The sequence below is a fragment of the Dicentrarchus labrax genome, unplaced genomic scaffold (genome assembly GCF_905237075.1).
Source record: "Dicentrarchus labrax unplaced genomic scaffold, dlabrax2021, whole genome shotgun sequence".
Lineage (NCBI taxonomy): Eukaryota > Metazoa > Chordata > Actinopteri > Moronidae > Dicentrarchus > Dicentrarchus labrax.
The window spans coordinates 16,984,074-16,999,292 of NW_026136712.1; the positions used below are offsets into that span (position 1 = coordinate 16,984,074).

Consider the following 15,219-nt stretch of genomic DNA (forward strand, 5'->3'; position numbering starts at 1 on the left):
TAATGTTTTTCTTCTTGTTCACACAGTTGGATGTTTCGCTGTGCATCATGATGTATGTGCAGAGTTTGACTCTAGAAGGATGTTTTCACATTTATCTGCTGAAAGTGGAAAGTTTCTCTAAGCTCACTGAAAACCCAGTTTTAAGGGGCAGTGCCTACGATCATGATTTGTGACATCACAAATAGTTTGGAAGTCAAACCTGGTCCAGTATGAAACTTCTACAAGTGTGATTGAAGCCACCAGTGCACACACGCTGAGAATGGACTTTATAATAAAGCAGGAGACATCTTGTGTCCAGCAGGAAAACGTCAGAAATGAACACAATTAGCATATTCATAGATTCTTAAATTAGAGGCAGAAGGATTACATGCATTTTTAATACATCTATATTTGGTATCAGACACACAGTATTATTCCAGGCAGACTATTTGTATATATGTTTTAATACAAGTCTGAAGGGTATCTTTAAGTAAGGTTTTGAATGCAAGACTTTTACCTTTAGTGAAGTATTTTCATAGTGTGGTATTAGTACTTTTACTTAAGTAAAGGATCTGAACACTTCTTCCACCTCTTGTGTCAGCAGTTGACTTTTCTCACAACAGCAAAATGAATTACATCTACACCGAGCAGCGTTAACTAAGATCACCACACGAGGCAAAGCCTTCTTTCAAGTTAGTAACATGTTGGGTTAAAAACAGTTAAGATAATCTCAGGGTTGCTTGCTTCACAGGGTTAAAAGCTCAACTGGCTCAAACAAACAGTTTACAGCTGTAGGGAGGGATCCCTCTGTTACCTTTACACTGTGCACCATGGTTCAGTTATTGCCATGGCAACCTCAGCCGCATTCATTTGTTGTTATGCAGTGCATTCGTGATTGTTATTGATTGATTTCATTTAAGTAACGTGGGTTATTCATGACTTTAACTATATGTTTTGTCTAACTTTGGATGCTTTGAACAGTTACTCACATGTATATAGGAGTTTAGGGAGAAAACATGATTCTAATCTAGTTTCCTGTAGCTTTAAAGGACCAGTGTGTAGGATTTAGTGGCATCTAGAAGTGTAACCTCCACTTCCAATACAGTGGCCACATATTTTATCTGCAGGAGCATCTCAGAGAAAAGAAACCATAGTATAACTAACTAACAAACAAACAAAGTAATACACAGAATAGAAATGTACCTCATCAGCACATGTTTTAGGATGTATGTATATTATATTCCATGTCTGCCTATAAATGCTCCTAAATGTTACACTCTGGTCCTTTAACAAAAAATCAAGCAATATTTGTTATGCTAACATTGAATCAAATGACTTCATGTAATGTGAGATGGTTGCAGAGAATAAACACTCCAGTTCGCAGCTCTGTGTGGCTTTCAGCCATTTTCAGCTAATTGTTTTTTTACCCAGCAGCTCCCACTGAGTGCTACTTTGTATATTTTCAGCAACAAAAGAGTCAGAGAGATTCAGTGGGGCCGACGGACAGAAAACAACCAGCACAAAGCCCAAAGAAACAAGGAAGACCACATGAAAACTAGCGGGAGTGGTCTGCAGAGAAGAGAGGTGATAGGCATGAGGTAGACAGCTTCATGTCCTCCTCTCTCCTTCTCCATTGCATAATTAGAGGAAAGAGCTCTCAGTACGTTCATTTAGCATGCTGAAAGATAATATTGACACAACACTGTCCCTAAGGCTTCGTCTGAGATCTGCAGCACTTGTGCACAGGACCACACACACACAGACTTACAGTATGCACATACAGTTGTAGGTCTACATGCACACAAAAAAAACAATATGTATGGCAACCTTAGCAATACAAGTGTGCACAGTGTGTGTGTGTGTGTGTGTGTGTGTGTGTGTGTGTGTGTGTGTGTGTGTGTGTGTGTGTGTGTGTGTGTGTGTGTGTGGGTGTGTGTGTGTGCGTGTTAAGGAAAGAGTGATAGGTGGAGGAAAGAGGGGGCGGAGGATGACAGACTGCATGCTGACGCTAGTGTATGCGTTCTACCTTTCCCCCCTCTCTGTTTCCCCTCCTCTCCCTGTAGTTTATTTGGTCGTGATGAATCGACTCCCTGCACAGCACTGCAGCAGCCACAAGGAGGGCACACTCTCTCCATGCCCATCTCTCTTTATCAGTATCTATCTATCCATCCCTTTTTCTCCTCCTCTAAACACATCCCTCTTTTTGTCTCTCTGCTCTTCTTCCATTTGTATCACCTTTCACTTTCTCTCTCCCATTTTAACTTCTTTCATTTTATCTGCAGTAGCATCTCAGAGAAAAGAAACTACAGTGTAACTGACTAACAAACCAAAAAAAAGTGATACACAGAGTAGAACTCAACCTCATCAGCTCATGTTTTTAGGAAGTCATCATCTTCCTGACGCTTTTTGTCATTGTAATTTGAGTTACAGACAAATCTGGCCAATGGCTCTGGATGCAGAAATGCCAGTATTTGATTGGCTGTGGTGTGGTGGTCTTGGAATACAAATTATACCTATTTTTCTTTTTGTATATAGCTATCCAATGTGTTTACATTACATTCATTAATTATCTCTCTTTATACTAGCTTTGATTGATGGTGGCAGGGTCCGCCATTGCAACGATTCAGATTTCCTACAGTACGTAAGCACAAAGGATTCATAGGAAAACAATGGATGCATGAAATCCTCAATTATGTCTCACCGATCTGATAACAGCCTCACTGTTTAAAGTTAATTCTCTTTACACTGCATCAGAGCTGCATTAAGTTACTGCTAATGCAAACAGAAATTCTTTATTGTGAAACAGCCACAGGAAATGCAATGTGCTTGTCACCCCACTTGCTAACTACAACCTGTTCGCAGTTCAGTCAGTAATTTCGGCATTACCGCACCTTTATTGCTGCTACCAATAAACCAGGCCTGAAATCTTAAAGATTACAACTTGAACATCGTTTAATAACCACAACACCAAATCAGAGCATACTGTAGGTTATATCAACTCTGAATTGAGGAAGACTGGTTTCTGGTACTGAAGAGACGAGACATATGGTTACACAGCAATATCTATAGTTTGCTAGCATTAGCCAACATAAGCAAAAAGAGATCTTGATCTCAATAAGTCTCCCTGAATAAGTGACGCTCAAATAACACACAGATTTAGTTTTATTAATTTGTATGATTCGTTGTAAAAATTTTTAAATTTCTTGTTCCATACTGCAAACATTATAAAGCATTTATAGGTTGTAGATAGTGGTATATTTCCTTTAATGGCCTGAAGTAGTAAATGTCAAATTTGTTAATTAGTAGCTCTTGTACCAGATGCTCTGCAGCTTTTCTCTGTGATATAAAAGATTAAACTGCCCATTGGAGGGAGCTTCCTGATGAAGAGCTAGATTAACATTTGTTTTAATTAATGCTGTAACTGTAAGCATAAATAAATGCTATTACACATAAATAAAGCCATTAGTTACGAATTATTATAAACCGGTTCCTAATATTTGTAAAAATGGCATCTGAGCACAAATACAACCACAAAATTGTAATTAATGACAGAAAACATTAGCGGTGTCACAGTGAGGCCATGTGCATCAGCTGATCAGCATCAGATGGCAAACATTTATAATGACATTCAAACAAGCCAGCGATTGTATTCAATTAATACAATAAGGGTATCTATCTCATCTGACAAACTCTCACTCTCGGTCATAATCTGCCTCACACTGCTGTCACTGGCTGTTTTGGTTGATTTCTGCCCTATATGACCCCAGCTCCTCCTGTTCTAGTCTCCCATTACTCTACGTGGCAACGGCATCTCTTTTCTTTTGCATTTTGTGTATCACATGATACTGCTGTCATGGTGACTATCAGTTCTTAATTTTGCACTTTTGTCAGCCAATACTTTACTTGTCATTAACAATGACTCTGTCTCTATTCAAGCGTTCGAGTAAGTCATGACAGTGTGACAGTAAGCCGGCACGCACAAAGCCAGGACCCTGAAACTGAAGCAGCTAAATGGAACTCAGCCATTATTAATTTCATTATTCACACCTGTGCTTTTGCTACTGTGACATGTTAAAGCGTCCTCTGTGAAAAAGGTCGAGAGATTTGCTGGCATTTCTGCTATTCAGTCCCTGCCCTGCAACTGTCCTCAGCATTTCCTGCCTCTCATCATCACATTGGTGACCTCCACATCGACCTTTGCACCTGCTCCGAGTGTCTTCATCAGCTGCTGAGTGTATATACATTCCTCTTTCCTTTTAATCCTGCCTGCTCTGTTGTTGACTCTTGCTTTTCAGTCCAGATCACCCACCAGAAACGTTACAAATGTATGTTTTCTTAGCTTCTTGATAAATCCTGCACTGCTGCTCAGATTCTTTGGGAATAACAGCCTATTCTGTCTAATAAAACTGTGAAACAATCTATGCAGTACACGGAACCCATATAATGTAAGTGTCTCTCACACAAATTTTAAAGCAGACCATCAGCAAAACTACATAAATAAGGTATTTGGCTACACAATGTCACTCAGGGTTTTCTTGCCATTCATTTAGATGCAGTGCAGCCCTGTCTCCTAGAACTTACGTGTCTATATTACCGAACTGTTTTCCCAATTATGTTGAGATGGCAAACGGAACCGCAGCCCCGATTATGTTTAGAGGTGATGTTGTTTTTAATTAATGCAGCATTTACATTGATGTACCAAACTGCAAGTCACGAGGAGGATGGCTGGGGTGGAGGGCAGGCATTCACAGTGCAGGACGTTGACACCAGGGTCCAGCGTTTAACAAACAAAAGCACTTTGGTTGATATTTGGACTGTGGTTTTTGTCCAATATGTGTGCTTGAAGTCACTGCCGACCTTTTAAACCAGATTATTAAATGATTAAACCTGAATCATAACCTTTTATTGTATTGCAAGGTCGGACATTTAGGCAGAAAACAAATACAATACGTTCATCATACGTACTCATTATGTTAATCTGTTGTACGTCTCCTTCAAAACATATTGGTTTTTGCAAATTAGTAGTATATACTGGGGCAGATTAATCGGTTGGCTAATTAATCGGGCCGATTATCTAGCATTTCGAGCTAATCGGCCGACGTCTGTGCTCACGACAGCTTTGTTAGTGTGGCTGCTGTGGAACGATGTTAGCGCTCCTTGTGAGTTTTGGGAAGGTGGTGAAAAAGGTGATTTCAAGCCCTGTATTATAACTCTCATACATCCTCCTGTAGTAGCGTCCCTTCTCTAGAATATAACATAATTATACATTACTTTTCTTTTGTTTGACATCGGCATTATATATCCGCCATCGGCCGTTCTGCTCTCTAATTATCGGCACAACATCGACAAATAGTAGACAGGGTTGCTGCAGTGGATACAAATACTGTATAATAAAATTATTTTGGCCTTATTGCTTAGTCATACTGAATGTTTCTTTTTGGGTCTTTTTTGCTTTGTAAACTAATTGAGACTTCTATTTCTCCAAGGTTTTCCTCACTGTGAGAGATTGTAACTTCGTTTCTATGTAGTGTGATTTTTGTCCTAGTAAATCCAACCCAGATTCAGAAACACCTCATTATAATGTCCTTTGACTTCATCTGTGTTCACATTTAAATGCATTTAATAAAAAGCACTTAAAGCTGTTAAACCTTTCATCGATGGATGTTTATAATTCATCATTAGTCTTTAGTCTAAGTGCCAAAATGTGACAAATGAATGAAGCATGTCCATACACACACACACACACACACACACACACACACACACACACGCACACACAGGAAGACACAAACCCAACACTGCTGCATGAGTGAGCCCATGTGTTTCTGCTTCATCAAAGCCAGTGTGCTCTATAACTCCTTTAGCTATTTTATTTTTACCTCTGTTTACACAGTGAAAAGTTGCTGAGCATACATACGCTTTACCTCACAGCACCTTCCTTCGCTCTCATTAAATTTCACATGTCCACGCAGAACAACCACCACCACCGCTGCTGCCACCCTGCAGCTCCACTGCAGCAGCGGGGGGTTAACTGCCTTGCCCAAGGAGCCCTTAGGGGCAAGGAGTCAGCAGAGAGGGTTTTTCACTTACTATCAATAAGTGCATTAAGGGGGAAACATCCCTGGGCCTTCTTATAAGCTGGTGATTGTTGACAGCAACTTTGATAAATTAATAATTAAAAAGCAAATTTTCAAGTAAAATTACAAAATATTTGACACTTCCAACTTCTCAAATGTGAGGATATGCTGTTTTTTTCTTCTTGTAAATTGAATATTTTTGGGTTTTTGACGGTTTCAAGATGCCACCTACGGCTCATTTTGGACTAATCAACATTTTGATTTTGTACATTTTTACATTTTACAGCCCAAGTGAACAAATTAATCAAGAATAAAACAGCAGCTTTACTGCTGATAGAGCGACTCTGTCCTAAACCTGAACTTTGACCCCTTATCCTTCAACCTCAAGCTAAGTGCCAACTCATGCATGCTATCTCACTTAAATCAGTTATAAGCAAACGTCCACCCATGTATAAACACACACACAGAAATATACTGTGAAACAGCCAACGAGCATCCCAAAACATTCCCTCAGCTTATCGTCACTGTCCTGCTCCACATCCTCCCTCCTCCTTGCGTGCATGTCTGTGTACATATGTGTGTGTGTCCTTGAAGTGGCCCACTTCTGTCCTCCGCTGAAGCTGCCTTGCATGCCTTTGTCGAGGCGTTTTCTTTATTTCACAAATAACTTCACGTCCTTCACTTTGTCTTTTCATCTATCTCTCCCTCCTTCTCCGCATCCTCCCCCCTCTCTCTCTCTCTCTCCTCCTCTCACCACAAACACTCTTCTTTTTTTTTCACCCCTACCTTATTTGACTCTTTAATTCCACTCTTTCGCCCGGCAGTATCCCCTGTAGTCTTCTCCTCAGTTTTTTCATACTGTATACTCCTCATCCCTCTTTCTTCTCTTCTCCTCCTTCAGCAACTTTTCTTCTTCTCATCTATCCCTCTGCTCTCTTCAACTCTCCCTAAGCTTCTGCCTCATCACCCCCCTCCTTCCTCAGCTTACCCCAACCTCTCTCTCTCTTCTTCCCCGTTCTCTCTCTCTCTCTCCAAGCCAGTAGTCAAGTGGCATTTATTTGTGTGTGTGTGTGTGTGTGTGTGTGTGTGTGTGTGTGTGTGTGTGTGTGTGTGTAAGAGAGAGAGAGAGAGAGTGTGTGTGTGTACAGAAGATATGTTTGTGCCAGCTGGAAGTCTTGGGAGGAGGGTTTGTGTGTGTGTAAAGAGAGAGAGGAGATGCAGCAGTAGCAGCGCAGTGTAAGCATCTCCACACACAGACTGGATGTCCACGCTGAAGCCAGACCGGCAGCGGTGCCAAAACCCACCGAAACACGCAAACACCCCTTAATATGGCCCTAATCTCATCCCTGTCGTGCTTAAATATCAATTTACTGCAGAGTGTGTGTGTGTGGGGGGAGGGGGAGCATGTGAACTGTGGGTGCGTTCAGTGCAAATCGCTTAAATATAGACACCTTAACCCTTCATAAAATACAACTTATTAGAAAGTAGCTAAAATAAACTCTACATTATAAAGACACAGCTTCTGTCATTAATGACGTTACACAGGAAACACTATTATTGTCACTATAACACACAATAATACTGGCAGAGCACTGAAACTGTGCATGTTTCCCTGTAAAAGCCTGCATTTTTATTTGTTTTTAGCACTGAATGGTTTAGTCAGGAGTTTAATCAGCAAGTGCCATCTTTCATTGTGTTTGCTCTGTACTCCAGCAATAACGCATTTGAAATGAAACAAGATTAAAATGCAGATTTTTTAGCTTTAATATTAGAGTATTCACACCTGCAGATAATCAGTCCAGGAACTGTGTCCCTTTTTTATCACATTTGTCCAGTTTTAGGAGATAGAAAGTAATTGGACAAGTTAAAGTGACAAATTAAGTCATCATATTTAATGTTTCACACTGTCTGAAGCCGCCAGCCCCACAGATTTCAGCAGACACTTGGTTTCCTCTTATGATGCTCTGCGGGCCTGCACTGCAGCCACGCTCATTTATTTTTTTGGCCTAAGTTTGGTCTTCATCTGGTGTAGAAATGGTTTGCACTCACTAAATAGTAAAAAAATGGCAAAAGAGTTGCTAATAAAACACATCCAACTAAAAATAGTTGACATGAGTTGGTGGATTGAGGTCAGGTGACTGACTTGGCCAATCAAGACCACTACATGGTCCTAAAAATGTTACTCAAAACATGTTACTCCCTTAATACTTTCTGCCCTGAATTTTGTGTGTGTGTGTGTGTGTGTGTGTGTGTGTGTGTGTGTGTGTGTGTGTGTGTGTGTGCGTGTGTGTGCATTCATCCGACTGACCTGCAGAGCGCTGTTCAGGAAGCAGCTGTTCTGTCCCGGCTCGTTGCTCAGGCCTTTGCTGGGTGCGATAGAGGTCATGGTTCTCGGGGTCACCAGCCCCTGCACCCCGCCTACTGCTCCGCCACCCGACGCAAAGTAGTTCCTCTTCCACGACATCACTACCTGGACGCCCCCGTTTCCACGGCAAGGCGGGGAAAGGGTGGGGCAGCAGACCAAGCGACGGCCTCTATGTCACTCCCATGAGAGAGAACGAGGGAGAATGAGAGAAAAGCGAAGGAGGAGGAGGAAATGGAGGGAGGAAGAGGAGGGAGGCGGCAGCGGCAGATCGAGGAGATGCGGTGTGTCTTGGATGGGGATTTGGCACCCATACAACCCTCCCCCTCTCCAGCCGTGTTTTTACTTCAAAATCTGTCCACTTGCTGGAGCCAGTAGTTGGCTTTTTCTTTTTCTTTTTTTAGCTCCTTGGATTTAGCAGTCTGTGTTTGAGGACATGAGAACGTGTCCAAAGCGTCCTTTGGCAGATTCTGTAAGATAAATGTTGACGTCCCATGTGGGGACCTCTTCAGTGCTTTCTTCTCCTCCTTTCACTTTGCCTGTAAGACACGAAGACCAACATGTTAGGATTCTGCTAGCTTCAAAACACTGGTATCACATGCATATTGCATATTATACTGTACATGGAGAGTTCCATCAGTAGATTTAACATCGTTAGCTACGCAGACAAAAACTCTAAATGCTGTTTTGGGGGATACAACTGGAGTTAGGTTTGAAAATTAAGAATTTAATAAAAGCTTACATAAAATGTAAAAAATCTTTAGGTTCAGCTCCATAGTGTTAGCTAGTACTTAAATATTGCATTGCTTTTAAGGATTAAAACAAACCAACATTAATTCAACATTAATCACTAATTCCCACAATGTGCCCGAATCACAGGATTAACATGCAACGTTGCAGCTTATTGTTGCCTTTTAGCCTTTTTGTTTTGGTTTTTTGTTCACATTTTCTATACTGTTTAGTGTCATCGTTCGCATCAACCCTCGTTCCCACTAAAAAAGCTCTAGTAAACCCAATGTACACAATCTGCTTAGCACCAAACAGCCGGCACAGCTAGCGACAAGAAACATTTAGAAGCCAAAGAGTCAGAGCTGGTGGAGACCAAAACAGAGCTAAAGAGTGAATATTCAACTTACATTTGTTAGTTGAAGAGAAACACAACACTAAGGGAACGCTCATGTTGCTCCCTGTCTGCTAACATTAGCTAGCCATGACAAGTATTAAAGCTAAAGAAGTGGCTGTGTATTTGTCAGCTTGTTTCAAAATCTTCTTGCCCCCTAGTGCTCACAAATCGCTGAATTTAAACATACCGTGTCATTGCTTTTGCACCATGAATTATGAAAATCATCACATTACCACAACAGTGTTAGTCTGGGTAACATTTGCATCAGTGATATGACACAGGGGCTGCTTGGAGAAATCTGTTATGTCATGTCATAATCGGTACTTAGGCACATTATCTAGAGCTTATGCTTGCTATAGAGCTTCCGAATGTGTGTGTGAGGGAGACTGAGAAAAAAAAGAGGCAGTCTGTGTGTGTTTGTCACCCCACAGTAAGTGTGCGTGGGTGTGTGTACATGAAGTTGCATAACACCACAGGGCAGTAGCCAACAGATCCGCAGTGCCCCTTCCCTCCTTCTCTTCCCCTATAGCTTCCCCACTTTTGGCAAAGCTCCCTCGCCTGGTTGCCGGGTTGCCACAGCACCCCCTTGGCGAAAGGCCAGAGGGCGCAGGGATGCTGCGGCGAGCAGGCGAGTAGCGTGGGCTGTCGCTATGGTGATGGACACATGGGACTGGGGTGGCGAGGTGGGGTGATGAGGGGGTGCGACAGAGGTAGGGGCGACGTTTTGAGGATGGCAAAGGAAAAATGCATCAGAGTGAATACAGAAGGAAACATTATGCAACTGTTAGACAGCAACATTGCAATGTCAGTTCATCCACTTGTCACACAGTCCTACTGCATACTGACAAACTCCCACACTCTCTATCTATGTATCTATCTTTCTATCAATCTTTCTATCTATCTATCTTTTTATCTATGTATCTACATGAAAAACTCAGAATTCACATCTGATACATTCATCCATAAACAAACAAATCCAAATTGCCAGAGGATTTATAAAGGGATTTGGCTGGCATGCCCCTGTGTGCCATTTTTCCTCTACAGCACAGCATCCTGAGCTTCTGTTTCAGCATACAGTGTGTGTGTATGTGTGTGTGCGAGTGTGTGTGTGTCTCCCGCTGAGCCTGTGTGGAGTGTGTGATCACACATCCTCTCTCTGACTGCACCCTACAGCCACACACAACCGAGATCGCTCTGGCAAGCCCTCGCACAAGCGCTGTTCATGTGGCCTGTATGTGTGTGTGTGTGTCTGTGTGTGTGTGTGTGTGTGTGTGTGTGTGTGTGTGTGTGTGTGTGTGTGTGTGTGTGTGTCCCCACATCTTCGGCTAGTTACCATGGAAATAGGCCAAGCAGCAGGCACGCGGGGGAAAAGCCGAACCATGTGATTTAACTGAGAGACACACTGTGCTGCACTGGTTGAGAAAGCACACACACACACACACACACACACACACACACACACACACACACACACACACAGACAGACACACACGGCTGGCGAGTGATGATGATGATGTGTATTGATGGTGGAGAGTTCCTGGAAGCCAGAGTGAGTCAAGGCACAAGTCAATCAAACTCTCTGACCCTGCGCTGGCAGGCATAAGGAAACCAGGACCTGTGTCGCAGTCCAGACAGCGACCACACATAAAAGACATTTTCCACGTGAGACGTTGAGGTGAGGACACTGGTTGTACATCCAGACACAGGCTCAACATGTGTGTCTGTGTGTGTGTGTGTGTGTGTGTGTGTGTGTGTGTGTGTGGCTTCATCTTCTAAATGTGTGGAAATCACGCCCAGCTTAACTCTGGGAGCTCTGGAGTTGTCACAAAGTAAGGTCAAGATTTCTTTTAGGGCTAGGATGTGGATCTAGGATCAAGGTTTTTAATTAGGAACAATTTTAGGTTAAATGTATCACCTAAATTGTGTTGAGATAGCCATTTCTAAGATTTCTGTTGCCCAATACAATTATGTTGAACTAAATTTTGTTTGTGGTGCTCGCAGCATTGAAAAGTGCCACACTGTCAACTGTTTTCATTGTAAAGACTCTCTACTTAAGAAATAGTCAAAGAACAGTTGACAGTGATTTTAAATATCATTTTCAAGGTTGTAAGCACCAAAACAAAATTCCAGATATCTTAAAACCTGGGCAAATAAAACAAAAAGTATTTGCATGGTTAGATACTTGAGAAGTAAGAGAGGAAATATGCTTTTTTAGTCATTTTGGTGAACCGACCCTTTAACCTCTTCAGCTGCACAGACATTTGGCCAGTTCATCATTATTCAGCGTTATTCGAACCCACAGAACTTTATTTTATACTCTTTCAGGTCAGATTGAATTATGAGGACATGTACTGTCTAAAATTATATTATGTAATGGTGCATTTTAATACACTGACCAGAAAAATATAGCTCTTGTTATGCAATGCAATACAAGGTGATTGGTTTGTATTATATCAGTTCTTATTGTACTTATATACTTTATATGTATGCACTATATTGAAAGGTTTTTTCTAATGTTTTATCCACCTTTTTTACATATATAAGGTGTGAGGGAGCAAACAAACACTTTTACAATGTGAAGTCATTCAATGCAATGACACAACGAGCTACAACCTCAACATGACCATCATGGTGACGATAATTAAAACAGTTGTTCTCAACCTTTTGGTGTCCCCCAAATCGATACACATCAGGCCACAGACCAGTATTTGATAAGATGTAGTCTCAGGGGTCCCTGTCTCATAATATTTAGTAATTCCATAAGTCTATACTGTAGATTGGCACATTAACAGTGAAAAGTGTGAAGCCCATGAACAGAATACAGATTCTTATACATTCTCTCAAATCTGGGGATATTCTATACTACTAACAAGTATTGTGTGTGTAGCCAAATCCTTATCCCTTTTCTGTGCATTATAGGCCTGGGCAATAAAACAATAGCAATATGTATCTGCAATAGACACTTCATCAATAGTTATCACAAGATTTTTCAACAGAATATCCATAGTTTCACCTAAATGCATTAAATGCAAACCACCGTGAATGAATATGATACATAAACAGCATAACATATCCCTTGATAACGTAGCGTCCTATGAGTGAATCACCATAGCTGCTTCCACCCTTTGGAGTACGCAACATGTTGTCAGTCACGACCTTCATCTGTTGCATCCCAAGAAACAATCCACAGGCAGTCCACAGTGGAGAGGCACTCAGCAACAATGACAAAACATTACAATTATTACCTGAAGTGGGAAAATTCTCCCTGTTTTCCACTTGGTCTTTATTAAGAGGTCATACAACATTCACAATAAATATTGCTATTAACTGAAATTAAACATTTTATGGTGACACATTTTTCAGCTATATCACCCAACCCGAGTGCATAGAGCTCCACTGTTGACCAAAAAATATTAAAAACACATTAACAAGGCACTGTGTGACATGTTCCCACATTATGATGAACAAGGGCAAGTTTATGACCCATTTTTAATAAAGACCGAGTGGAATAAAGGTTGAAATTACTGCCATAAATACTCACTAGACCAACAATGTGTGTATTAATCCACCGCTGAAAATAGTCCCCAACAGATGCACTATTTACTGATATTTGAGTAACATTTGCTCAAAACAACAGTGCCCAGCAGTTTTAGGAAATGACCAAACCTTTTATTAAAAGTGAAACTATATATTTGTGACTCCTTTGAAATGATTTATGTCTTCACCAGGAACCAATGGGTTTGGGGCACAAACAGGGTAGTATTTGGTGGGATTTGTTGACAATTAGAAAAATATACATTATAATATTATATTTATATAAATAGTGTCAACTTTATCCTTTAAGAAATAAGAAGTTTTATAAAGGTGGCATATTAAACAAGAGTGTTATAGTGTTAAATGTCTTTCTCAGAGCGCTTTTCTCACAATAAGTGTGATATTGCTTCAACAAATCACTTGAACATGCAGATAAAGAATGTATATGAACCCAAATGGTGAGAAAAAGGGTTTTATCTGACTCTTAAACTACTTAAGGAAACATATTAGGGTTCAGATTCATATTAAGTTAATGACCAGAGGAGTTAGATGTGAGGTGAGTTTAATCTAAAGTCAAACTTCAAGTGGATGGGTTTAGACATCTTTTCCAGTTTGTATCTAAATGAATGTGTGTGTCACTGTGACAGCAGATGATTACTTGTGGATCGATAAGAGCCAGGGAGGGCACAGCTAGGAGCACTGAGGACAGACAGCTGTTTTCATGGTTTCATTGTACTGTCACTACCACCACTACATTTCTCGCCCCACCTTTTCACTATCAAACCCACTGCCTCCCTCTTCACCCCTGTCTTCACTTGTCCTCTTTTTCTACATTTTCTCCGAGCTCATCAAGCGACATGCAGAACTTCAGAAGTTTGCGCGAGTTCATCCGAGGACAGAATCTGAAGGATGGCTCGATGCCTGTTTGATCCCCGGTGCACTGTAATGCTTTCTCTCTGATCCACATCTCTGAGATTAATGTAAACATTCTGCGAAAACATCTGTCCATCATTCTGTCGCCCCATCAAATCAACATTCGAGAGGAGCGGCACCACATGTGACACACAGATCAGGCCTTCTTTCCACTTACCATTACTTATTTTCCATGTTGTTTACTCTCTTTCCAGCTTCTCACATTATTATTTCTTTCCATCTCTCTGTACTTTGGAAAGAACACAATAAGGGTGTTTTGGTGATTCATACGTACATTTGAAGTCATTTTATCTCTCTTTGGGATTGGTTTTAACATGAGGGTGTTTTGCTGTGGTCTATGTTGGAACAGCTGGGTTCCCATCCAAGCATGCAGAGTATGATCATGTATCATATCGGAAAAGCTGAAAGGAAATAACAATATTTCCAACTACCTCCTGCACACCTTACAAAGCATTTTATATTCACCTGAGCTGGAAATATTTTCTATTGTTTGTGGCCCTTTAAAGCAAAATAATGTCTTATTGTGACCCCCTGTCACAGGTTGCTTATGTCCATAATTTGTGAGCAGCTAATCTAAATAATGATGTTCCACTATCAGATTGTTTTACTTGGAAAGTTATTGTACAATAAAAAGCTCCGTGACTTGTCTATTTTTGACGACCTGCAGCAGCAAAGAGGAGGCCAATTTTCATAATAAAATACCCTTATGCAGACCCTGGATCTACATCAACACTGTGGCACCAGACCAGAAGTCAATTAATCAGAAGCAAGTCAGAGGAGATTTGAAGTGGAGAAACGAACCCTTTTGTATCCTTTTTAAAGACAAAATACGCAAGTCAGCAATATCTGGCAGGCAAGAGGACTTTCCGCTTCTGAAACGCATCACAGACCCCAAACGCCATGCCCCGTGGAACTTCTGTGCAAGTTCTAATTTCCAATGTTGTTGTGCCCTTGCAAGCACCCAATACGGTTGAACAATTGGACGAACATATCAGCGATTGGCCGGCTGGCTGGAGTCCATTGCCGGTTGCTTTTTTGAGGCGATTTTGGTCATTTTATTTTGCTAATACTGACAGACGTTCAGTAGTACACACACTGAGCAGCTGAACTACACACAAATGCGTGAATATATCGGCAATCTCTGATTGACGGTGACCGGTTGGAATATTTTAACATATTGCCCAAACCTTGCACCCTTGTCCCAAGGTTAG

At 41.1% G+C, this 15,219-nt stretch overlaps 1 protein-coding gene across 4 annotated transcripts in view; it reads right to left on the bottom strand.

The window, feature by feature from the left end:
• The window catches only part of usp54b (ubiquitin specific peptidase 54b), a 56,089-nt gene that overhangs the window by 35,858 nt on the left and 5,012 nt on the right, over positions 1-15,219 (bottom strand). For all 4 annotated transcript variants that reach the window (XR_007886916.1, XM_051418169.1, XM_051418170.1 and 1 more), the window contains exon 2: positions 8,365-8,957. Coding sequence is in view for 3 of the 4 variants with exons in the window: in XM_051418169.1 (XP_051274129.1) it covers positions 8,365-8,520 (156 nt within the window). In the remaining variant the exon portion in view is untranslated. The remainder of the gene's footprint in view (positions 1-8,364; positions 8,958-15,219) is intronic.